Source organism: Erinaceus europaeus, chromosome X, assembly GCF_950295315.1.
Source record: "Erinaceus europaeus chromosome X, mEriEur2.1, whole genome shotgun sequence".
Taxonomy (NCBI): Eukaryota; Metazoa; Chordata; class Mammalia; order Eulipotyphla; family Erinaceidae; genus Erinaceus; species Erinaceus europaeus.
In genome coordinates this window covers 60,992,599-61,019,417 of record NC_080185.1, presented here as the reverse complement: position 1 = coordinate 61,019,417, position 26,819 = coordinate 60,992,599, and the positions used below count along the sequence as shown (strand labels likewise).

General features: G+C 38.6%; 1 protein-coding gene and 1 long non-coding RNA gene across 3 annotated transcripts in view; both read right to left on the bottom strand.

Moving 5' to 3' along the window:
- LOC132535862 (uncharacterized) overlaps positions 1-26,819 on the bottom strand; it is a 794,128-nt gene that overhangs the window by 302,529 nt on the left and 464,780 nt on the right. The gene's annotated exons all lie outside the window — the stretch shown is intronic.
- On the bottom strand, positions 88-26,819 carry RAB9B (RAB9B, member RAS oncogene family). Of its 2 annotated transcripts, XM_060183471.1 has the most exons (4): positions 26,595-26,819; positions 23,670-23,771; positions 5,122-5,187; positions 88-3,503 (listed from the first exon to the last, which is right to left on the bottom strand). In XM_060183471.1, exon 4 carries the CDS (start codon positions 3,459-3,461, stop codon positions 2,856-2,858), a length of 606 nt encoding a protein of 201 aa, XP_060039454.1. In that variant the 5' UTR covers positions 3,462-3,503; positions 5,122-5,187; positions 23,670-23,771; positions 26,595-26,819; the 3' UTR covers positions 88-2,855. The 2 variants fall into 2 exon arrangements, with proteins under 2 accessions (XP_060039454.1, XP_007536447.1); XM_007536385.3 differs by lacking the exons at positions 23,670-23,771; positions 26,595-26,819 and adding an exon at positions 14,745-15,009.

Here is a 26,819-nt window from a genome sequence, read left to right as displayed (position 1 = left end):
GCCTGAGTGACTTGGTTAATAAGTGCTATCTCTCACTCACATGTAGTAATCTCACAAAGAGGAAATCACAGGCATTGTATACTGGTTATTCAAAATGCACTTTTATTCCATTTAACGCAGATGATTTTTTAAGGTCAAACAAAACGTATGATACACAATTGTGAGTTTTTAGCAGCACCTGCAACAAGAGGATTGTGGAATACCTCAGGGTAAGGTAAAGATGGCTGAGGCAGGCACAATTAACCTGAAATTCATCAATCCACTGAAGACATGGAACCTGAGGCCCCCTGAATGTATCTCAATAGATGAAATAAAGGAATACTCTGTATGTTTTAATTGACAATTGGAAAATAATATTCCAAACAGAAATATCTTCTTCAGAACACCAAGTGTTCATAATAAAAAAACACCTACTGAAAATATTGCACTGCACATTCTAGGATACAGAGTCAATTCCCAAACCTATGTGCACAATTCCTGGTACTCACAGATTTTAGCTTTTGGCGTCTTTTAATTTTATCTAAACTATATTTCAGCACCCCACTGAGTTAGTCACCAAAACAGTCACAATTTTTTTGTCTCTGAATATTAAGAACTTTCATTAAAGTCTTGTATTGTGATTTGACAGAAAAAATTGGTATGGCACATAAGGAGCTTCAGTCGGCTTAGCAAAAATCGCATATGCCTTGGATGAACAGGAGGCCTATGAGTAGACTACACATGTAATTCTTTCACTTAAATGACCACATGCTATTATAGTAGAGACAAATACTTCTGTGAAGGGGTGGACGTCTTCGTGAAGGCCTGAGATCTAAAATAGAAAGTATTATAAGCAGAGTGCAAGTAGAAAGAGAAGGCCCCAGGGCTCATGCACTTACAGTTAGCATTTAACAGATCTGACAAACAGATTTTCACCCTAACATAATTATAGTAAAATTACCAAAGAACTTGGAAATAAATCTGGTTAGCTATAGGCATAGGCAGGGTAAGGACTAATATTTTAGAGCTGTGGGGCCCCAGGTCTGGCTTTCACTTCTAGCATCAAAATCTGTTGGATAAGTATGATAATGACTGTATTTAATTGGAAATAGTGAGCATGACTGTGTTGGAATACTGTCCTCCATCTGTCTATGTAGCCAAGAAATCCCAGAGCTCTTAAAGCACATAAGGTCCCATGTGTAAGGCTGATTCTATATGTGGTTACAATGGAAAGTTCTGGGCTGTATCCCTGTGAAAGCTCCTGCCCTCTCCCTGGAAGAGGTCTCTTTTTGGACTCATTTCTAACTATCCTTCACTATTTTGGTTCACTATTTTTTTATCTCAGCTATTTTAAATGTTCAGATTAACTAATATGAACTAGAATGCATCTTAATAATATGGTATGTAGCTGGCAGTTGTGGCAATCAATATTTGACAATCTATGTTTTTATTTTAATATGGTGTCTTCAGGAGCTTTTTATCAGGACAAATAATGATTACTCAGAGTTCAGTAGTTTTTCCTGACATAGTGCAAAAACAAAAGGAAGAACTCTGTCGTTGCTGTTAAATACTGATCCCAAATAGTTTGGGAATGTTTTCAGTTCCTCTCCACAGTCTTAGCGGTTGTCTTAAGATAGTTGGCACTGAAAAGTAGTTGGTAGTTTATAGACTCATAGGATTTAGAGCTGGAAGATACCTTAAACTGAAAGTCTATCTAGCCAATATAAAAATCCATTTTATATTATTTTAACAGGTGGTCACCAGCATTTCCTTAAAGAATTTCCCTGGAGGGGCGTTCACTATTAAGGCAGTCCATTCCACTGCTGGACAGCTATAATTATGAGAAGTCCATTTTAACTCTGGGATATAGTATCCTCTATTGTCAATTCCAATGCCATGATTTGGTCAGCTCAACATATAGTGCAACATATAAGAAACCAGTTCCTTCTTCCAAATAAAGATTTGAGCCGAGGAACCTTGGGAGAAAATCCCAGTATACTTCAATATTTCCTGAGGGCTCCTCTGGGAGTGCAGCATGGTGGACCAAATGACCATAAACATTATGAGCAAAGAGCACTGTATCCAAAGCCAAATACTAAGCAGCATTGTTAAACTGAGATGAGGCTGTCGAAGAAGCAACATCCCTATGCAGCAAAAACAGACCTATGAAGTGAAAGCAGACCAACCATTTGTTTGCAAGGGTGGTTGGAACATTTAAGCATAATCCATTCACTAGTACCTTGCTACATAGAATGTAAAGAGTCAAATCAATTTTCAGTGTCATTAGTGTATCTCTTATTGAAATTGTGTTTTTTAAGCTCAGAAGGGAACACACCATACATAGAGATAAAAACAAGTGGTGTGCATCATTATAATTTTGCATTCCTAATCACTATAACCCCCTTATAATCCAAGTTTAGGAAAACTTGTTTGTATTATCATTGTTTAGGATTGTACAGATAAGATCTTATTTTACCCTTTGACAGTAATGTCAGAAACTTCTTATCAAGAGTCAATGATGGCATTTGTTATTGGGTAAATAAAACCCTTTATGGGATAGCTGTAGCTTTTTAACTCCTTCATGTACATGGGTTCTAAGTTTAAACTGTGATTTGAAAAATATTTAAGTCTCTCAGGACTAAAGCTTTCTGAGATAGCTTAATACATACCAACAGCAGAAATCACATAAAATACACTTGATAGAGCTTTTTTAAAAATTGTTTTACAACTTCAATTTTAAATGTTTTAACAACTGTATCTCTTAACCCTTGTGTGTATATGTGTACATGTGTGTGCACTCATTGACGGGCACAGTTGTTCTTACACTACTGACTGATTAATCTGGGACAAGTTTTTTTCCAGAGATTGTTATACCTTTAACAGCATGATGATCCTGCTTTGGAGCCACTGTTCAAATCAATAGTATGACCTAACATGCAATGTTCTAGCTGTTCCTCTACTGCCAACACCTGCCTGACAGCTTCTTCAAAGGCCACTGTCACATTAGTATCATCTTTGGCACTTGTTTCTAGATAAGGGTAATTCCCATTCTCCATGCACCAGGCCTGTGCCTCCTCAGTAGTCACTTGCCTATCCTCTTTGTCTACCTTGTTACCCAGAACAACAAAAGGGAAGTGCTCAGGGTCTTTCACATCTGCATAGTAGATGAATTCTTTCTGCCAGTTGCCAAGGTTCTCGAAGCTCTGCCGGTCATCCACACTGAAAGTCAAAAGACAGCAGTCTGCTCCCCTGTAGAATGGTGTCCGAAGGCTTTTGAAACGTTCCTGCCCTGCAGTATCCCAGATCTGCAGAGTTACAAAACGGCCATCTACCTCCAGATCTCGATTTAAGAACTCTACCCCTATGGTGTGAAAAGCCTGAGAATCAAATTTATTGGTTACGTAACGGTTCATAAGTGAGCTTTTCCCAACTCCACCATCACCTAACAGAATGACTTTTAAGAGCAGGGATTTCCCACTCATTATTGCAGCACGAGAAATGCAGGAGTTTGCAACCAAGAGAACCTAAAAGGAAAAGAAAAAGTAGGAGTGAAAAGTTAAACCTGAAACTGAAATCAACCTCACAGTAAGTTTCTATAAATTATGAAGTCTTCTAATTTAGCATCTCCTGGTCCATGTTCATTAACTGATATAGTACAACAGAAATAATAAAACTCTATGAATATCTATGTTCATAGCAGCCCAATTTAGCATAGCCAAAACCTGGAAGTAACCCAGGTGTCCAACAAAGGATGAGTGGCCTAGGAAGTTGTAGTATATAAACACAATGGAATACTACTCAGCTATTAAAAATGGTGAATTCACTTTCTTCACCTCATCGTGGATGGAACTTGAAGAAAGAATGTAATGTGAGATAAGTCAGATACAAAAGGATAAAATGGGATGACCTCACTCATAGACAGAAGTTGAGAAATAAGAACAATGGGAAAACACAAAATAGAACTTAGGCTGGGACTGGTATATTGCACCAATGTAAAGACTGTGGGGACGTGGTGGTGGTGTTGAGCTTTCTGGTCGTGGTGCATGATGGTAGAGGAGGACATAGACTGGGGAGGTGAGAGTGTTTTGCAGAAAACAGAAATTTTACAAATGTACCAACAAATATATCTACTGTAAACCATTAATCCCCTCAATAAAAATAAGTAATTTTAAAAGAATAAAATGCTTTTCTCTTAAGAGGGAAATAGGTCTTATTTTCCTGAGGATGCTGCCCTATGCTAGGAAAATGGCCCAGTGCCATGCATGGGTGAACTAGCAGATGGTGTTATATTTTGGTTCAGTTATGACCCTATTCCAGGAGAGAGGGCCTAGAACAGCAATGGCATTTAAATTCAGAACTTTATTAGTTCTTATTTGGACAGTTCCTCATAAGAGGCAAATAGAATCAAACTGCTGTGGGGTTTGAAATCTGTTCCAAATATATTTCAAGAATTACTGAGAAAAAAAAACTGTACACTGGAATCTTGATTCTGTCAGGAGAGGATTGGGCTAGAATTAGACTGGACCTCTGAACATGGAAGAGGGAAAATGATCATGTTTCTTCATTCATTTGCCCCCAATATACTTGTTTAGATAGGAATATTTCATGCAGCCTTTTCCTCATGAGACAATCACACTTAAGTAGATGATATATCATTATAACGGCTATTTTACACGGAGAAAATCTTGGATATCTTATTATTGATTTCTGCATTTAGCTGTTTTAACAGTAGTACCAATGAAACTATACTGTAAATTCTACAGTGCTCATAGTTATACTGCACTTTTTTTGTTACCTCCACACTGTTCCTATGTATGGGATATCTAGAAAGAAACTGCAAATAAAAATGGTTGAATGTATACTGAACAACTACTTTGCACTAGAGCTTCAACAGTGATGATGTTAACTTTATGTTATCCATACAAAAGAGAGAGAGAGAGAAGAAAACTAATAACTAGAAAAAAAGGATACATGCAAAAGGACTGCTGAAAGTACACAATTTTGAAATGTAATAAAAAGTTCTATAATAGTTCTTAAAATTATGTTGGTGTGCAGGTATCCTATATATTTTCTAAGTATTAACTTTAAGAGATAAAATTTTAAAAATATATTTATCCAGTTGAGCATAATAAAGCATCTTACCTGATTGGATCTTTTCCAATTAGCCTTTCTCTTTTTCTTTTTGATTTAGTTTTTCTCTTTGGGACTCTAAAAAAGATTGGAAAAATCAATGCCCATGTTCAGCAGGGAAGCAATTACAGAAGCCAGACCTTCCACCTTCTTCATCCCACAATGACTTTGGGTCCATACTCCCAGAGGGTTAAAGAATAGGAAAGCTGTCAAGGGAGGGGATGTGATACGTAGTTGTGGTGGGAAATGTGTGGAGTTGTACCCCTCTTATCCTATGGTTTTGTCAGTGTTTCATATATATATGCCCCACCTGCAGGGGGAAAGCTTTGTGAATGGTGAGGCAGGACAGTAGGTGTCTCCCTCCTCTATATCCCTCTTCCTCTTGATTTCTATCTGTCTCTATCAAATAAATAAAGGTAAAAATAAAAAAATATATATGTGGAGGTGCAGAACTTTGGTGGAGTGTGGAAAGAAACTATACCCTTGTAATCTTATAATCTTCTAAACCACCGTTAAACCAGGAATAAAAAATTTTAAAAAATGACCTGAAGAGTAGGTGGGAGTGAGACAGCTCTCTCAGTACAATGTTTGCCTTGTCATGTGTGAAGACCTGGGTTTGAGTCCTGACACTACTAGGGAATAACATGGAAGGCACCAGGGAAGCTCCATAGATGGTGGAGCAGTGTTGTGGTGTCTTTAACGTCCCTCCCTTATATTTCTCTCTCTCTCTCCCCCCCCCTTATTAAATTAAAAAATGAAAATAATGGATCCATGAGAAAGCTCAGAGGTATTCTGTAACCAAGAGGTCTTGAGTTCTTCCCATGCCAACTTTTTTTTTTTTTAACTAGAACATTGTTCAACTTTGGTTTAGGGCAATAACTTAGACTGAATCTGAGACTATGAAGTCTCAGACCTGAAAGTATTTTACATAACATTTATGCTCTCTTTCATTCCTTAGATCTGTACTTAAACATATGTTTGTCCCAACTTCAGGACTCATCTTCCTCAGATGGTAGGTAGAGTATCATATCCAACCTCCCTTCGGAGGATACAACAGTCTCTACCATTGTTGATCCACACTGAGGGCAGGGTGATCGACCTCTCAAAGCACATGTGAAGCAGGGAAGCAACTACAGAAGCCAGACTTTCCACCTTCTGTACCCCATAATGATCCTGGGTCCATACTCTCAGAGGGTTAAAGAATAGGAAAGCTTCCAATGGTGAGGATGGGACACAGAGTTCTGGTGGTGGGAACTGTGTGGAATTGTACCCCTCTTATCTTACAGTCTTGTTAGTCACTATTAAATCAATAAAAAATATATGTATGTGGGAGTAGAGCTAAGTCAATACATTTTATCTTTCTGCTTTTTAATATTTATTTTCCCTTTTGTTGCCCTTGTTGTTTTTTATTTTTGTTGTAGTTATTATTGTTGTTGTTATTGATATCGTTGTTAGATAGGACAGAGAGAAATGGAGAGAGGAGGGGAAGACAGAGAGGGGGAGAGAAAGATAGACACCTGCAGACCTGCTTCACAGTTTGTGAAGCAACTCCCCTGCAGGTGGGGAGCCCGGGGCTCCAACTGGGACCCTTAATCCGGCCCTTGCCCTTTGTGCCACATGCGCTTAACCCGCTGCGCTATGGCCCAACTCCAGTTTCAGTTTTTTTGTGTGTTCACGGACTTTTATTGCTATAGTTTATGTTATCAGCTGACCTGCATTTCTACAAGTGGTTTCACTTACATGTGCAATTTAAAGAATTGAAACACATGATCTTGCTGCTGTCTCTAAGATTTTGTGAGAATGATGATGGCTACTGTGGAGGTTGGGCAGGGGATACAGAATTGTGGTGTGGTGCAGAACTATAACCCTAAAATCTTATGATACTGTAGACCATTGTGAAATCACTAATAAAAATATGTATACATATATATAATAAAATTAAGTAAATGTTATATATAACTACACACAGCCAAGATAAAAAACTGACCAACTAAATTTACCTACAGATGGTAATTTCCCACATACACTTTAAGAGTTGAAATTGCTAAAAATAATCGACATTTTAAAATGATTTTATTATGCAGCTATCAAGAATAATGAACCCACCTTCTCTGACCCATCTTGGACAGAGCTAGAAGGAATTATGTTAAGTGAGCTAAGTCAGAAAGATAAAGATGAGTATGGGATGATCCCACTCATCAACAGAAGTTGAGTAAGAAGATCTGAAAGGGAAACTAAAAGCAGGACCTGACCAAATTGTAAGTAGGGCACCAAAGTAAAAACCCTGTGGTGAGGGGTAGACATGCAGCTTCCTGGGACGGTGGGGGATGGGAGTAAGTGGGAGGGATGGGTCACTGTATTTTGGTGGTGGGAATGGTGTTTATGTACACTCCTAGTAAAGTGTAGTCATATAAATCACTAGATAATTAATATGAGGGGGATAATTAATTGTATGTCTCGAAGTTTTTAAAATACAGACTGAGTCTTTTTAATATATAGGATGTGTATTTGATATGCGGACTCTCTCAAAAGCCTAGACCAAGTAGATCAGAAGCATCCAATAGCACAGCTATATACAAGATACTGGGTACTGTACAGCAAACCCTAACAGAAGGACTTTTCAAAGTTAACCCAATTACCAAATAATGTGATGATAACATTAACTTTCCATTGTCTTTTTGAACCCTAAGACAGCAGGAATCTCACATCTCCACTATAGAGCCTCTACTTCCCCCAGTCTTTGAACCTTTGGATAGGGCCCACTTTCCCGTATGCCTCTCCTAATCCATATCAAATAATATTGCATCTGCTGATCACAACCTAACCAACACAACGATTGCCACCTCAACATGCTTCAGCTCAGACTGTGTCCAGAGACATCATGTGTGGAATGACAACCCTTCAGCTTCATTACTCGGGTGAGACCTTTCCTTACATAGTATTCTCTAATTACATCCCAGGTGGTTCACCTTCTAACAAAGGCCCAAAACCTAGATATACACCAGTTTCTGTGAGAGAGAGCATATGTTCACATGTATCCATAAACTACTGCAAAACATATACCTGAAAGCAGAAGTACACTAGAGTTTGCAGTGAGTACCCCCCTAACACTTCCTCTCCACTATTCCAAGTTTTTGGTCCATGATTGCTCAACAATTTGTTTGGCTTTGTATGTTAACTCTCTTTTCAGTCACCAGGTTCCAGATGTCATCAGGATGCCGCCCAGGCTTCCCTGGACTGAAGACCCCACCAATGTGTCCTGGACCTCTGCTTCCCCAGAGACCCAACCTACTAGCGAAAGAGAGAGGCAGACTGGGAGTATGGACCGACCAGTCAACGCCCATGTTCAGCGGGGAAGCAATTACAGAAGCCAGACCTTCCAACTTCTGCAACCCACAGTGACCCTGGGTCCATGCTCCCAGAGGGATAGAGAATGGGAAAGCTATCAGGGGAGGGGGTGGGATATGGGATTGGGTGGTGGGAATTGTGTGGAGTTGTACCTCTTCTACCCTATGGATTTTTTAATTTATCCTTTCTTAAATAAAAAATAAATTAAAAAATAAATAAAAATAAAAATGATTTTATTGTATGAATCTTAATTCTAACTTTATATGATTAAAAAAGTACTTCACTTTATTAGAGGGTTAATGGTTTACAGTACAGTTCTTGACACATAGGTACAACCTCTCATCTCCCCATAATAAGTTTCTACAAGACACTGTGTCCCACAACCCAGGTCCCACAACCCATCATTATGCACCAAGGCTCCAGAGCCCTTCCATTTCATCTGTTCCCTCCTTCACCAGAGTCCTTTGCTTTGGTGCACTCAGTTCCACACTCAGTTCAGTTTTAGCTTTATATTTTTTTCTCCATTGAACTTCCCATTTAAAGTAAAAGGGCATGATAAAAGTAGAGCTATTCATTAAGAAATAATATTTTGGAAAGGAGCACAGAAGAATTAAGCTATCCTGAAATTCTAAGTAATGCAGTTCTTTCCCTTTATATATACCATTGTTTCTATCTCTAAGCAAGTTATTAATGTACTCATCAATATGCCTCAAAGTTTTCTCTATAGTTGATTTCACAAGAACAGGGGAGAAAAATTGTATTAGTGGACCTCCTGTTTATATTTCATAATATATTATCTAATTATTTTACTCATAAATCTAGTAATTTATTTTTCAACATAGGTCTTTTATACTTCTTTTTTCAAGTCATTATTTTAACATTTGGGATTAATAGTACTTTATAAGATTATAGAACATAGTTCCACACTGCACCCACCACCAAAGATCTGTGTCCCCCATTAACCTGCTTGGTTGGTTTGTTTCTTCCTTTTTTGCTTTCTTCCTCTCTCTCTCTCTCTCTCTCTCTCTCCCTCCCTCCCTCCCTTCCTCTCTCTCTTCCTCCCTCTCCCTCTCTTCCTCTATTCTTCCCCTCCTCCCTCCCTCCTCTCCCTCTCCCTCTAGAACACTACTCAGTTCTGGCTTATGGTACTAATGGGAATTAAACCTGGGACCTCTGGTGCCTCATGTATGAGAGTCTATTGCATAAATCACAATGCTATTTCCCTGGACCTTCAACATAACTTAATTAAACTCAAATACCCTCTCATTTACTATTACAGTTAATTATGACAAGATACTTATTTAAGCAGCATCAAAAATCTTTATCTAAAAAGAAAAACAATAGTGCCTGGGAGATATCATAATTTTCACGCCTGAGATTCTGAGGTCTCAGGTTTAATTTGCAGCCAGAACTGAGCAGTGCTCTGGTAAAAACAAACAAGCAAGAAAACAGTTGCTAGATTTGATCATTCTTACTTGGAGATGCTTTTAAGAAATCTTTGCTGCTTATTTATGTAATGGCAGTTTTCTCAAATATAGTTTAACAATATGTGTTTATTATCATTCTAAATCAGCAATTAAATTTTAATAATATCTCCTAAATTGGTAAGCTTTATCCTCATTCTTGGTGCATATTCTAAAAAAATTATCACATTATCTACACTTTTTTGGTTCAATTTTTCCTCTGCTATCTTTGGAACTAGGTTAAGTAACAAACACTTCTTTAAACTGAGATGAAATTAAGGTTATCAGACTTCTGAATTTCTTATATTGGTCTACAGGATTTTTTTATTAATGTGGTGGATCACATTTATTGATTTATGTATATCAAAGCAATCTTGTATCCCTGGGATAAATCACACTTTGTTGTTATGTACAATCTTTTTAATGTTCTGCTGTATCTAATTGGGTAGAATTTTGTTCAGTATTTTTACATCTAAGTTCATCAGAGATATGGGTTTGCAGTTCTTTCTTTCTTCCTTTCTTTCTTTCTTCCTTTCTTTCTTTCATGTGTCTGTGTGTCTGCTTTTGGAACCATGGTGATGTTAGCATCATGGAAGTTGAAATGGTGTATCCCTGTATCTTCAATAATTTGAAGAGTTTTTAAAAGTATAGGAATTAACTCTTCAATAGAATACTTTTACAGAACAAAACTTTTGAACTCTCACTTAAAAAAGTAACAGAAAAAAAAACTTGGACATAGTACTTATAGTATTCAAGGCCTATGCCAAATGATCTTAAGTTCCTAGCAAACCAGTGTTTGTATCATTAAATGATTCACTCTACTTTCCCAGCTGTGGATAAACTCGTATGAGTGAATATGGAAACTAAACACTCAGCTCCAGGAATAATGGTGAATTATTTGTTTTTATTTTTATTTCTTTATTGGATAGAGACAGCCAGAAATCTAAAGGGAAGGGGGAGATAGAGAAGGAGAGAGACAAACACCTATAGCACTGCTCCACCACTTGTAATGATATCGCCCTGCAAGTAGGGACCAGGGACTCAACCCGGAGTCCTTGTGCATTGTAACATGTGCACTTAACCAGGTGTATCACCACCCAACCCCAATGGTGAAGTATTAATAACTAGCTGAGACAATGCTACTTGTGCATTTATTATTTTGTCATGTGAAAACACAACTCTGCATACACAGGGTCTATGTCAGGGAATGGGAAGGAAAAGCAATGTGGTTAAGAGTCAAGTACACTGAAACTGGCAGTTATCAACAAACAAGAGTCCTTGTCATTGCTATGGCACTTGGAATTTTATGAACTTGAGAAAGTTACTTCATTTTGGTGTGTTTCATTATTTTCCTATACAAAGAACTGATTTACCAGCCCTATTTAATGTATAGGATTTGAAGGGAGATGTATAGTTGTGAAGTTTGCAAAGATTTGTGAAAATTTTTATGAGATTTTTGCTTCTGCTGCTCCTCTACCTCCTTTCATTCATTGGTGGGAGACTTGTGGCTCAGTACTAACCTTTTTTAGAAAGGACCTGCCAGTGAGAAGATAATAAGTCTTTCTTCTATATATGAAAATCTCTTGGTCTGTAAAAATTTGAGCAACTGCATATGCCTCCAAATCTCAGCATTAGACGGACCATAAGGATTTTCTGGTTTAATTATGCTACTGGTACTTGAGCAAACAGTTGAGTGTTTATTGAGTACTATGCTATTAAATAAGGTGATCCTAAACTTTCCTTTTCTGTCTCCAACTTCGACTTGCTTGTGAGAAGGAAAATGAAGTCAGTTTAGGCATGTCTCCTTGCCTTCATTCTCTGAATTCTGCAGATTTTCCTTAGGAAAAACCTTTTCTAGTTCTCTGCTACTGTTCTCTCTTTTATACATATCTCCTCAGATCAAAACTATTGCAAAAGCTTTCTGTCTCATTTTTTTCTACCTAATCTTCAAAAGTTCTTCACTTGACCACTCACTTGGTGTAGACACTGTTGGAAACACATAAATACATATGTTTAAGGCAATGTCTTATCCTCGAGGTGTTCACAAATAAGCATATAAGCCCAATGACCTACAGTGGAAATAACACCATTACACTGCCTTGTTTTGCTAATAAAATATTTTTGAAGCATTTTTTTTTCTACAGATAGCCAAATTTAATTCCTAAACAGGAATGGCCTTTGCTTATATAAATATATGTAAATTCTCTTCAGCAGAGTTATCCATATGGCCAATATATATTAATAAACTGAATAGATAAGTTTATGCCTCTGAATTGATGCCAAGGTACAACAAATTAACAATTCTGCAGAATGTGTAAATGCTGTTATTCATAAAATGACCAAAGAGCATTAATTGTGAACTTATCCAGATCCCTTTCTAGATGGGATATAACAAAGATTCCACCTGTTGAAAGTGTTCTAGGTTTACTGCTTCTCTCCTTCCATTCAAAAAATATGAATATGAGTTTCTCTATTACTCCCCAAAGATGAGAATAATTATCTCCACTGTATGCTTTTAGTAGGTATAACCATCTCCATCACTATCATCACTTGAAAATGAATGTTATATCCTTTAGTACATACTTTAAAAGAACTAGCACAGTATAAAACAAATAAACATTTTTCTCCTACAGAATCTGGCAAATTAAAGTCAAAAATTAATTTAATAGGCAAAGGGTGAAATTTTATAATCATATATATATATATATATATATATATATATATTCCTACTTTATAGGTCCTTCATCAGGTTAGGGCTTGAACTAAAATGCTTATTTTTTTTCTTTTTCTTTTTTTTTTATTTAAGAAAATATTAATTAACAAAACCATAGGGTAGGAGGGGTACAATTCCACACAATTCCCATCACCCATTCTCCATATCCCACCTCCTCCCCTGATAGCTTTCCCATTCTCTATCCCTCTGGGAGCATGGACCCAGGGTCATTGTGGGTTGCAGAAGGTAGAAGGTCTGGCTTCTGTAATTGCTTCCCCGTTGAACATGGGCGTTGACTGGTCGGTCCATACTCCCAGTCTGCCTCTCTCTTTCCCTAGTAGGGTGGGTCTCTGTGCAAGCGGAGCTCCAGGACACATTGGTGGGCTAAAATGATTATTTGATTTTTGTCCTATTCAGAAAAATATCTGGTTTTAAATGACTCAAATATCCTCAGGATTGAGTTATACTTTTCTGTTTCTTCCATCATTGATTAACAAGAATTCTCTAAGGATAGTTTATTCACTTTACCCTACTCACCAATTAGAATTTAATCTTACTGAGGTGAGTTCAAAATCATATTATTTATGTTCCCTAGCATTCTTTACTCCTCAACAAAGGGGAATCTTTTTAATCTGCTGAGCCCATGTAGGCTTATTACAATTACTATATTTAGTTAAGAGATGCTTGGGAATGGGGCTGGAGATGAGGGGGCAGGAAGTACAAAGAGGAAAAGAGGGTGACGCTTTGAAAATAGTACATTTTATCATGATTAAGAAAAGAGAGATCAAGTTTGAGGAAAGCAAATTGGTAATATCACGTCTTTTGCCAGTGGTGGAATGATGGTGAAATCTATAATGCAGATTGTTTGGGAGCAAGTGTTGAAAGGGCTGTGCAATGCCGGGCTTGGGGGAGGGGATACCAGCGGGGAAGGGGCTAGGCAAAACGTGGCAGACTGCACAGGGTGAGTGCCATGGTTGAGGCAGTGGAGAAAACCCATTGTATGGTCTCAGACTGCTGAAGTTTATTCCATTCACTGTTTTTGGCACAATGTTTGGAAATGTTACACTGAGAAATTGGGCAGGGTTTTCTCTAAAGTATGTAAAAATCAGTTCAAACAAGGAAAGACTGGGACTTTAAGACCCACTAACTTAAAAGTGGTATAGATTGTTTCTGATACAACTTGCTGCTTGGTGGTGGTGGTGATGCTGGTGTGTGTGTGTGTGTGTGTGTGTGTGTGTGTGTGTGTGTGTAGCAGTAGCAGTAGTCGTAGTAGTAGTAGCAGTAGGATAAGGAGAAAGAAGAGGAGGAAGAGGAGGAAGAGGAGGAGGAGGAAGAAGAGGAGGAGGAGGGGGAAGACGAGGAGAAGGAGCAGGGGGGAAGCAATGACTCACTAGATTCATTTCGCCCAGTTATCAGCTATGTCCATGGTCTGAATCCCAAAGCCACAGCTGCTGTGTCACTGAAACACTATTCATACACTCATGCCCATTTTTAAACCCTATACACAAGTCAAAGGGTTAAATATGGAATTGCAATTCTCATCTTTCACTAGGAAACGCTCATCTTTTAGCTAAGAGCCCAGGAGAGACACACTAAATAGCAAGCTGGCACTTCCTCCAGCTCACTTCATCCCAAATGGATTACCTGGAGACAAAAAAAAAAAAAAAAATGTTTGGGTAAACTGAAGTAGGCAGGGTACAGGGAAAACAAGCATCTTTAGGAGACCGGGAATGCTCACATCTCTAAGACAGGGGAACTGTAAGCTCTGAAGACCTTGAAAGTGAGAAGTCACGTGAACCTCTGACCCAGGTTCTCCCACCTCACTCCCAGCTCACAGAAACCCGCTGTGGCGCATGCGCACTGAGCCACACCCTCTCCGGAGCCCTGCGCTTCTCTGCCTGGCTTTGGCAGTTGCTCCACATTATTCAGCAACGTCCCCTCCACCTTCACCTACCCCTAATCCCAACCCATGAAACACCTAGGCCCATTTCCCATGATGTCGCCAGAAATCCCCTCTCCTCCTTCATCTCATACCCCCGCACCCCCTATCTGCCTCCCAGGTCCGCCAGGCGCCTTTAGCCCCCCAGTTTGCCCAGGCGTCAGCATTTTACCATATACAGTGACAGAGAGATGGCAGAGGGTCGCACAACCAGGAGGCTCAGCTCTAAGGGTCGGCAGTCGGGCTCCTCGGCGACACCCTCCTACTGCTTACTCGTCCTCAATGGGGCAGCAAGTGCAGTCTGGCCCTGAGTGGCCTGACAGCAGCTGCTCGCTCCCGCTGCTGCCTGCACGCTGCGTCTTGCACCCGCGCTCGCTCGCTCCCGCCAGGGGAGGGGGCGGGGTCCGCGCCGCCTCTCGGAGCCCCTTTCTTGCTCTAGGGACCAGGTCTAACCGCCGCCCACACTAAGTGGAGAGTATTCCCTAACTCGCTCACATTCTTTCATTCCCAGTGTCCAACCCCGAGCTCCCACGTCTTTCCCCCTCCCCTCGCCCATTGGTAGGAATAGAGACAATGAACCTCAAATACTCTCCCACCAAGTCTCCTTGTATCCTGGGGTCACAGTCCCATTTCCTGTAGTTACCTTTTGACCCATCTCTTTTTAACCATACTTCCAGTGACTCTACCATTGCATATCATATAACACTTTCACCTCGCCAAATAATTCAGGGAGATGCATGATCACAGCACATCACTAAGCCCTTTAGCTAGCCACTGCTTATGATTTTCTCATGGCAAACCAGAAGGAAAGGTTCACATCTGTAGCCCAGGCACAAAAGACGCCCTCATACCAGTTAACATTCCAGAGGGCCACAAGTGTACCATTCCTTATCCTTACAGAGGACTATTCCAATAATACTTGAGGTTTCCGGAAATGTTGCTCAAAGCAGATAGCTCAACTTATCAGAGTAACAACTTGAGTCGATTTTGTGACTTTCAGACCAGACTGTTTTATCTAATCTATCAATAAAGTCTGTCAAAGCGTATCTTACATATGTAATGAAAAGATTTAATCCTATCTTTGTAGCAGTTATACTAAAGCTCCACCACCCCCAACAGATTATCAACAGATAGGAATCTAAATCAAGATTGCTTTTAGATTTTGCCACTGCCTCCCCCACCACCATTCAGTGTACCAACCAACTTATTATTTTCTGAAGCCCCTAACCCTATTTTGATTTTAAATCCACTGACCTGGGCTTCAAGAAGATTTCACTGAAATGTGATGAATAAGAAAGTAAAGCCTGGTTTACTGATCGTGATATGTGTATAAACAAAATAGAGCTTTAAAGGATTTTAATAAATTCATATGCACTGCATATTATTTCTCTCTTTGGGAGAGTAACAATGGCAATAGAACATTAAGCTCTTGTAATCCTAAAGTAAAGAAACTATCTTAAAAACAAATGAAAGATACAACATTTTGAGGGGTTTTCTGACCACAAACTTACTATTTGTGGAACACCCATTCACAGCAATAGTACACCTCAGAACCCCATTTAGCAATTCCTATCTTAGTCAGTTGTACATATTTGTAATGTGATATTAAAAGGACATTGGTTTGCCTTGATCATAGATGGCAATTTGTGCAATTTTGCTTAATAACTCATGTTTACTTGTAGTGTGGTGATTTGCTGGAGAATTGTACTATGAAGGATTGAGTCTAAGGTGCATAGAGTTCAGTAAGAAAGAGAGATTGGCTAGTTGGGACTACCACAGATGAAGTAATGTGTTTGCTTCCTTTGAACTAGAGAATTTATATGGAAAGTATACATTTTATATTTTTCCACATGGTTCTGATTTAGAATATTTTGATCTATTAGCTACACTTGTATAGTAATATTTAATAATCACATTTAAGTAGAAAGTAAATCAGTAAGAAAATACCAATATTTAATAATTGTTGTCAAAAGCAATTCCCTGGTTCTGGTGACACAATTTCTTGTCACTTAACATGTAGGTAATCTTGTGGAATAGGGATACTTTCAGTGTTTATTCATATCCTGAAGGAAAGATCTCTGAAGATCACCCAGTTATCAATATATCTGCTTTAGCTTAGCTTTAGAATTCAAAAACACATATATTTCCAAGCTCTTTTCACTGAAAACACTCAGTTAGACATAAGGAAATTTTAAGTGTCACAGAGCAGTTCTACTGCCCAGATTTGAGAATCTAAATATCATCTTCCAATAAAAGAATCCAAAGTTTTCTTAGAGAAGTGACTGATTCAAAATCTGTGTGGTGAATATCTAAGAACCTTGTCACATATATAGCAAATAAGTTAAGGTACTGTGAAGGTACTGTGTTTTTCTACCACCTGGCATAGAGTTTCTGAAACCCTTGCAATTCCTTAAATGATTAGTGCACTAGGGATATCTCTTGTCCTAATACCTAGGTGTTATATAGTTAATTGGTTTTATATAGAAGGCAGAACAAGTGAAGAAAACCACAAGCGCCAAAGGAATGTTTCTCATAAGGAGTTAACCTGCCCATAACCCTATCCATATCCTGTCCTCCTTCCCCTATGTGACTGATGCTCCTCCCTCACCTCCCAGCCTCAGACCTGTGCCTGACCACGCCCTTCTCCTCTCTTAGCAGCAGCCAGTTGGCCAATTGCCCAGGGGACTCCACAGATCCCAGATCCGTGCCAGCCCTCAGGATAAGTGTCACAGGCTGGAGGAAGATGTCTGGTGTGGGAGGCCATGGAAAAAGGACTACTGAATAGAAGGACTGGAATGGTCCATCACAGGGTAGCCAAGTGTTTCCAATCAGTCCATTTTTCATGTCTCCTTTTTCTGTGCTGCCTATTTTAATTTGACCGTCGTTTGTTAAGGAACTCTGCTGTGCCCCGCCCCCTTCTTGTCCTCTTTTCATTGCCACCTATTGCTGTGCTACACACCAGCACCCCTGCCCCCCTTTTTCTTTTCCCTCTGTGTCTTGTCCCTGATATTTATTTCTCTCCTGCCTGGCACTTGCACTGGCACACTCATCCCCTTGCTCCATGTTGTTCCCTGCCTCCTGCCTGCTCTCAGGTCTCAGCAGTTGTGTCAGCCAAGATACAGGGTACTTCCAACCCACACTCATGGAAATCTGTTGTATGCTCAAGTCTGCAGTATGGAAGCCCACAATTACTAAGATGAGACAAAAGGCTATAAATCACTTGAAATTTTCTGAGCAATGGGAGTGTCTTATTTTAATGGGATGTGACTGGGTAGGTTCCCTGATGGATCCTGAATGGGGGCTGGTGACCAGAAAGATCAAGCCATAACTCAACGCTTCCACACCCACCCTGCTTCTCTAGAGAGGAGAAAGGTACTGGAAATAGAGTTAATATTTGATCATGCATATGTGAAAAATCTCATAAAATCCCAAAACAAGGATAGCGAAATAGCTCACTTGTATAGTGTGCTGCTTTGCTATGACTGCGACCGAAGTTCAAGCCCAGGCCCCACTGCATTGAAGGAACTTTCCATACTTTGGTCTCTTTGACTATCTCTCTCTACTTTTCTGTCTCTCTCTAGCTAACATAATATTTTTTAAATGTAGTTCTGAGAGCTTCCGAATATGTTAACACATCAAAACATTGAGCTCCTCAGAGACAAAAGCTCCAGAATTAAGGATGATTCCCAAATCCTCTCCTGTGTATCTCTTCATCTGTACATCTGTAGTTTTTTTTTTTTTTATCATATCCTTTAATGACGTGGTAAACACAAACTGTTTATTTGAATTATGTGAGTCACTGTAGCATACAATCAGATTTGAGGTCATGGAAACCTCTGATTCATAGCTGACTGATGAGAAAAACAAGTAACAAATTACGCTTAAAATTGTTTTTCCCTATATAGGAACATCGCCAGAATTGTGTCAAATGGACTCAGAACCACATCTAGGAGACTCTAACTGCCCCTAAATTAAGCAATTTGAACAATAATAAAAACAATACATCAAAATGGATCCACTATATGTCAGATATACTTAAATGTATGAATCCATAGTAATACTTAGAAGTATAATTAGTCAACCTGGGGAAATTATGAAAATAGTTATTTATTTACTTGTTTACTCATTTAGGTTTATCAGGCCACTGCACAGCTCTGGCTTACAGTGGTGTTAGGGATTGAATCTGAGAGCAGGGAGCTTCAGGCATGAAAGTTTTTTTTGTATAACCATTATGCTATCTCCTTAGTCCTACTTCATTATTCTCAAACTGTTAAATAAAATAATGAATTAAGCATTTAACTAACTTTATTTTTTTTCAACTTCAGTGTCATGCTGTTGAGGGAATGTTGATTTTCAGAATTGCTATTATCATGAGGGTGTAATCCACATTTCCCTCAAGATAGATGCCAGTACATCTCACACTTCACTAAACTATCATCCTGTTCTACCATTAGAACTTAGACCCCTATCTTCCCCTCAGTGATTCTCTCCCCCATCCTTCTTAGAATTTCTTGTTTAATCTACCATTGGTTCTTTTTTTCTCAATCTGAGATGAATCTTGAGCACATGGTTTGATATCTTTGATAGATGCTGTTACTAAAGAAGGCATTCAGATGGCTAACAACCCCATGGAAACATGTCTTATATCTTTTATTATCAGAGAAATTTGTATTACCAAGGAGAATAAATCCATGGTCACAGCTGGGAACATTATAGGGTGCACCCATTTCAGGGCCAGTCTTTCTTGTAGGGCAGAGTAAGCTGACCTAGCTTCCCTTTGGAGAGTAGGGGCAGTCCTTATCATTGCTGTTCTACAGTGAGGACAAGGTCCTGAAGAGGAGCACAAGAGGACTTAAGATGATGTTCCTGATGACTAGTGATGGTGGAGAGAGGGATCTTTTAGAGACTTGTTCTCATCATATCTATGTGGGAATCCAGGGTTTCCCTGACTTGAGCCCTAGAAGATAGGGTGACCTGGCATTGACCAAAAAGGCCATTAAGTAATCCAGCACCTTGTCCCTATCCAGATTTTGTAGTCCTATCTTTATTTGATGAGGTTAGACTTTCTCCCCATTGTTAAATCATTGTCATTTGTTGTATCCAAACTGTTATTGGGTTTATGGGATCTGGCCTCAAGTTGGAGAGGGACTAGACCAAGGATTTAAGTGGCATCTAAATTAGCCTTCAGTTTTACTGCATTTTACTTGTGTGATGATTATAATAGAGGTTGTCACAGGGGACAGTAATTGTCCTTTAGTTGATACTTACACTTTTGCCAGTATATCTCTTGGCCAATTGTATATACTATTTCTTCTAAAGATTATTCAGAAGTTAATGTTAATGTACTCGCTGTCAGGAGAGATTAGGGGATATCTCTTATTTTTTTAAAAAAATTATTTACAAAATGGAAAAATTGACAAGACTATAGGATAAGAGGGGTACATTTCCATGCAATGCCCACCCCCAGAGTTCCATATCTGATCCATCCCCTCCCTTGATAGCTTCTCTATTCTTTATCCCTTTGGGAGTAAAGATCTTTATGGGGTGCAGAAGGTGGAAAGTCTGGCTTCTATAATTGATTCTCAGCTCAACGTGGGCATTGGCAGGTCGATCCATACTCCCAGCCTGTCTCTCTCTTTCCCTAGTAAGGCATGGATCTGGGGAAACGGGCCTTCAAGACACATTGGTGTGGTCATCTGCCCAGGGAAGTTAGGTTAGCATCATGGTATCATCTGGAATCTGGTAGCTGAAAAAGAGTTAAGATAATTGAGTGGATAAAGTGATAGAGGGAAGTGACACAGGGGGTAGGGGAGGGGGGTGTTAAGGCCTCAGTAGTAAATATTTGATTAGACATTTTATAGTATTTCCTTTAGGTATTTATACTTTTTTGTTGACCTTATTAAGTATAAGTCTAATAACAGCAGATTATTGACCACTTTTATGTTTTTATCTCAACCTATCTTTATTCTATGTAACCAAGTAGTGTAGAAAATATTTTTATAGATGTCTGGTTAATAAATTAAGAAGTAAAGATATAATTTTTCAACCATTAATGAATAAATAAATCTAGGCAGTGATGGTTCCTTTGTGCAGAAACATTTTGTTATAATGTAGTCACATTGGTTTTGTTTTCCTTGCAGATGGATTTGATTCTTTGAAAATGTTTCAGAAGCAAACATCATTGCATGTTCATCCAATGTTTTCTTCTATCTATTTGATGTTTTATGGTTTAGTGTCAATGTCTCTGATCCACTTGGAGTTGACTTTTGTGCATAGTGATATGTGGTGGTCCAGTTTCATTACACTGCACATTCCAACCATTCCAATCCAATTTTCTCAGCACAACTTGTTGAAAAGGTTCTCCATGGGAGTTGGGTGGTAGCACAGTGGTTAAGCACAGGTGGTGCAAAACACAAGGACCGGCTTAAGGATCCTGGTTCGATCCCCTGGCTCCCCACCTGCAGGGGAATCGCTTCACAGGCGGTGAAGCATGTCTGCAGGTGTCTATCTTTCTCTCCCCCTCTCTGTCTTCCCTTCCTCTCTCCATTTCTCTCTGTCCTATCCAACAACAATGACATCAGTAACAACAACAATAATAACTACAACAATAAAACAACAAGGGCAACAAAAAGGGAAAATGAATAAATAAATATTTTTTTTAAAAAAGAAAAGGTTCTCCATTTTTAATTAGCTATTTTGAGCCCCCTTATCAAAAATGGGCTGTCCAGAGGTGTGGAGGTTTATTTCTGGACTTTTAATTATATTCCACTGATCTCTGTGTTATTTTGGTTCCAATACAAGGTAGTTTAGCTCATGATATCCCTGTACTGTAGTTTCAGGCTAGGAACATGATGCATCCATTGTTGTTCTCTTGTTCTCAAGATTGTCTGGGAAATTCTAGGTATTTTCTGGTTCTAGATAGCTTTTGTTCTATTTTCTTAAAAGTGATTGCATTAAGTCAATAAATCATTTTAACATCTCCAGTTCTTCCAACCTATGAACATGAAATATCTGTTTGTAACTTTTTCTGTTTCATTAAGTAGTGGTTAATATTTTTCAGTGAATGCGTTTTTTTTTTCCTTTGTTAATTTTTTTTCTAGACACCTTATAGTTTTTGCTGCAATTTCCAGTGGTTTTGACTTTTGAATTTCACCTTATTTTGACTTAATGTTTGCATAGAGGAATGTCTCTAGCTTTTGTATGTTGATTTTGTAGCTTGTCACCTTATTATATTGTTTGACAATTTCTAGAAAATGTCTTCTGGATTCTTAGGGATTTTTGATGCATACTATCATATCAATGGCAAATAGTTTTACTTCTTCTCTTCCAATATGTATTCCTTTTATTTCTTCCTCTTTTCTATTTGCTATGGCTAATTCAACATTAAGACTAATGTTGAATAGTAACAATGTTAGTGGAAAGCCTTGTCTTATGCTTGATTTAAGAAGAAATCTTTCAGTTTCTCATCATTGAGTATGATGTTAGCTGCGGGTTTACTGTATATAGATTCAAATGTTTTTGCAGATTTTCTCATCAATATCTCATTTTTTAAGTTTGGATCATGAAGTGGTGTTTATGTTGTTAAAAGATTTCTCTGCAGGCAGGCAGGGATTATGGATCGAACAGATAATGCACATGTTCAGCAGGGAAGAAATTACAGAAGCTAGACCTTCCACCTTCTGCATTCCACAATGACCTTGGGTCCATACTCCCAGAGGGATAAATAATAGGAAAGCTATCAGGGGAGGGGATGGGATACGGAGATCTGGTGGTGGGAACTGTGTGGAGTTGTACCCCTCTTATGCTATGGTGTTGTTAAGGTCTCCTTTTTAAACAATAAATAAAAATTAATTAATTAATTAATTAATAAGGACAGGAGAAGTTTTTAGTTAAATCATCATTAAGACACTACAATAGTAATCATCTAAGGCAGTACCATTGTGAATGGAAACTTAATCTTAAAGGTAGAACTTAAAGGATGTCCTCATGAAAAAAAAAAGATAGGGAATAAAGCAAGGCCGAATAGTTATAAGAAGAAAAAAAATATTTCTCTCCATTTATTGAAAAAAATATGTGACTTTGTTTTTCTTGTTGTTAATGTGATGGATTATGTTTAGTGATTTTATTTTTTTTTATTTATTTAAAAAAAGAGACATTAACACAACCATAGGTTAAGAGGGGTACAACTCCACACAATTCCCACTACCAGATCTCTGTATCCCATCCCCTCTCATGATAGCTTTCCTATTTTTTATCCCTCTGGGAGTGTTGACCCAGGGTCATTGTGGGATACAGAAGGTGGAAGGTCTGACTTTTGTAATTGCTTTCCCGCTGAACATGGGCGTTGACTGGTCGATCTATACTCCCAGTCTGCCTCTCACTTTCCCTAGTAGGGTAGGGCTCTGGGAAAGTGGAGTTCCAGGACACATTGGTGGGGTCATTGTTGGGACCATGTGTAAGCCTGATAGAGCTTAGGGAGAACCACCCCCTTCCTTGGATGGAGGTCTGAGAAGATAACCTCTTGGTAAGTCTCTCTCAACCGAGGTGAGCAAAAGGGGGGAAACTCAGACTTGGTTCTTTCCTTCTTGACTCTCAGGCCCACAGAAACCCCAGTACTTCCCTCCATTAACTGCAGGCCACATGGCCACAGATTCACTTATTCAAAGTCACCTTCTGATCACAGAAGAACACACCTTATCACACACTTCATCATACACCTCAGACCCCAGACAAGAGAAATTCCAAACTATATGGCTTTTTGATATCCATCTTCTCTCTGTCTCACCCTACGGGTTTAACCCCTATGCTTCTCTCAAATATCTTTGGATAATTAAGTTGCTTGCATCATGGAGAATAACTGTCTTGTATCTCATTAATTCCTGTCATACCAGCCCCCTGCCTTAGGGGCATGCCGACCATTAAGAAACCTGTAATTTCTGACATATTTCAACAATAATTCCCTTCGTTGCTTTTCTATTTAACTCATGTCCACTTTGCTAATAAACGGATTCTACGGATTCTAGGCACGCTAAGAGTCCCCTGGTGTCTTTTACTTCGTGTCACCCCTGTGGTGAGCGAGAAAGAACCAGCCCGTTACCTTTCCCCTGGAGACCACCCCAGAACCAGAGAGAGAGATACTGAAAGGTCATCTGTTCAGGGAAGTCTGATCGGCATCACACTGGCATCTGGAACCTGGTGGCTGAAAAGAGAGTTAACATACAAAGTCAAACAAATTGTTGAACAATCATGAACCTAAAGGCTGGAATAGTGCAGATGAAGTTCTGGGGGGTACTCACTGCAGACTATTGTGTGCTTTTGCTTTCAGGTATATATTTTGCCCTAGTTTATGGATACATATGAATATATGCTCTATCTCACGGGACCTAGTCTTTGATATGTTGACTCTCTCAAAAGCCTAGACCAGGGAGAACAGAAGAAACTGGTGACACAACTATATAAAATAATGTCAAAGGACATAAATTCTGGTGATGCTGGGTATTATACAGCAAATCCTAATCAAGAAATTTTTCAAAGTTAACCCAATTACCAAATAATGCGATTATAACAATAACCATCTACTGTCTTCTTGAACTCTAAGACAGCTGGAACTTCACATTTCCACTATAGAGCCTATATTTTCCCCAGTCCTGGAACCTTAGGGTGGGGCCCACTTTCCTGCATGCTTCTCTCAATTCATACCAAATAATATTGCATCTGCTGATGCAACCTAATCAACGCAACGAGTACCACCTCAGCATGCTTCACTTCAGACTGTGTCCAGAGACTTCAGGTGTGCAATGACAACCATTCAGCTTCATTACTCGGATGAGACCTTTCCTTTCATAGTATTCTCTAATTCCATTCCAGGCGGTTCACTTCCTAACAAAGTCCCAAACCCTAGATATGATTTAGTGATTTTTCTTACATTGAACGGTCCTTGGACTCTTTGTCTAATAGTTTTTAAAGAGCATGTTTTTGACTTTTCATGTTTGGGGGATTCCTTTTAGTGGTTGGTTATTTGTTTAATTCTACTGTAGTCTAAAAAGTTTCTTAGAATTATTACAATGATCTTGAGTTTATTGATACTGTATCTATGGCCTAGCAGATGGTCTATCCTTGATAAGGTACCATATGGACTTGAGAAGACTATCCATTCCACTTTTTTTGGGCTGAAGATTTCTGATGATATCTGTTAAGTTCAACTTACTTCTCTGCATTTAAGTCTCTGGTATCATTTTTCTTTTGATTTTCTGTCTGACTGATTTGTCTATTTGAGGGAGAAGGATGTCCTAGCAATTCTAGTACTAGGAATATACCCAAAAGATATATATATATATATATATATATATATATATATATATATTGATTTGAAGGTAAATATGCACCCCCATGTTTACAGCAGCTGCTTTATTCATGATAGCAAAATCTTGGAAGTAACCAAAATGACCTTTGACAGATGATTGGATAATATATATATGGGACATATACTCAACAGAGTATTATGCAGTAATACAAAAGATGATTCACTTTGGGATAAAGTGAATGGAACTGGAGAAGATTATGCCTAGTGATGGAAGTAGGGAGGTGAAGGACAACAGCAGAATGGTTTCAGTCATATGCAGAGTATAGACAATTGAGTATACGAATGTAAAAAAATAAAAGAGCCAACCTATTACCTAGATTGTGGGACTACTATAGTGGTTATCTATGGGAGTGATGATGGGGACACAGACCTTTGGTGACAGGACTAGTGGAAATAAATAAATAAGGAGGGGGGGACATGTGTGTTATAGTCCTATACTGCTAGTATGTTGCTGGTGATGTATCTTCTCAGATCTAATAGTAGCTACTCTATACATTTTAGTGCTCCTTCATTTTTGGCGCATAGTTGCTGATTATTGCTAGGTCCTTCTGATTGACTCTTTGCTAAGCATTATATAATGTCCATCCCTAGCTTTCAATTTTTTAGTCATCTTAAAGTATAGTGTATCAGACATGGCTATGGATATCCTTCCTTTTTATTGCTCCAATAACTTGTACTATTATTTTCCAACTTTGAGCCTATCTTGTCCTATTGAATTATATGGAAATCTTGTAAACAATATATTATTAGACTATGTTTCCTAATCCATCCTCCTACTCTGCCTTTTGATGAGTGAATTTAGTGCATTGGCATTTAATAGAATTCATGGATTTAAGCTATTTTGATGTCTTGATCATATATAAATATTGAGTGTTCTTAATATATACATGCATATCTTTTTAGAACTTATTGAAGAGCAGGTTTAGTGGTGATTGATTTCTTCAACTGTTCTTTGTCTGAGAAATTTACTGTATTCTTATTTTCCACTGCTTCTTCTTAAGACACACTGATTTGATTTTCTGTTCCCATTATTTTACTCTTAATGCTCTCCATGTGGTCTTTAGTTCAGTTATTTTTGGTTTTTTTTGCTTAACCGTCATGGCCTTTTGTTTGCCTACCTTAGCCTTTATTCCCCTGTTTTCTTTTTATTTTTTTCTTCTTTTATTATCTTGATTTATTTATTGGATAGAGACAGACAGAAATAGAGAGGGATGGGAGTGACAGAGAGGGAGAGAGACAAAGACAAATAAGAGGAAAGATAAAAAGAAGAAGAAAAAAGGAAAGGGGAAAAAGCAAGAAAGCAAAACACACACACACATGGAAAAAAATATCCAACAAACATAAAGCTCACACACATACAAGGGAAACATACATATAAATAGCAACCCCACAAAGGAAAATGAGATGTTGTGTTTACGTCTTAAAGACTATATTGTAAACCATTAACCCCCAATTTTTAAAATTTTTACTTATAAACTTGTTTAAAAGCCCAGTAGTAAAAAAAATAAACAAATAAGTAACAAACCCATATACCCAGAAACACACACACACAAACAGGGACATAGAAAACAACAACAACAAACAGAACAATGTAGCATCAACTGGATACACACACACACACACCACATCACACCACAGCAAGGAAGGGTGGAGCCTTACCTGGGCAGAGAGGGACTTTTGAAAGTTATCTGGGTTTCAGAATACTTGGTAGGTACTGGCTGGTATAGTTGATACTTCAGCCAAAGTAGCTGAATTTTAGGTTTTCTGTTATGTGGGAAGTCAATGTCCTAGATGTAGGAATCAATGGGGCTGTGTTGAAAGCACCAAGCAACTGGTTTTACCCTCCTCCTAACCTGCAGAGTAGGGTTGCAAAGCCCAGATCAG

What these genes read in the sequence shown, in the direction of transcription:
- RAB9B (XM_060183471.1), bottom strand. Translation starts at nt 3,461, where the DNA reads ATGAGTGGGAAATCCCTGCTCTTAAAAGTCATTCTGTTAGGTGATGGT.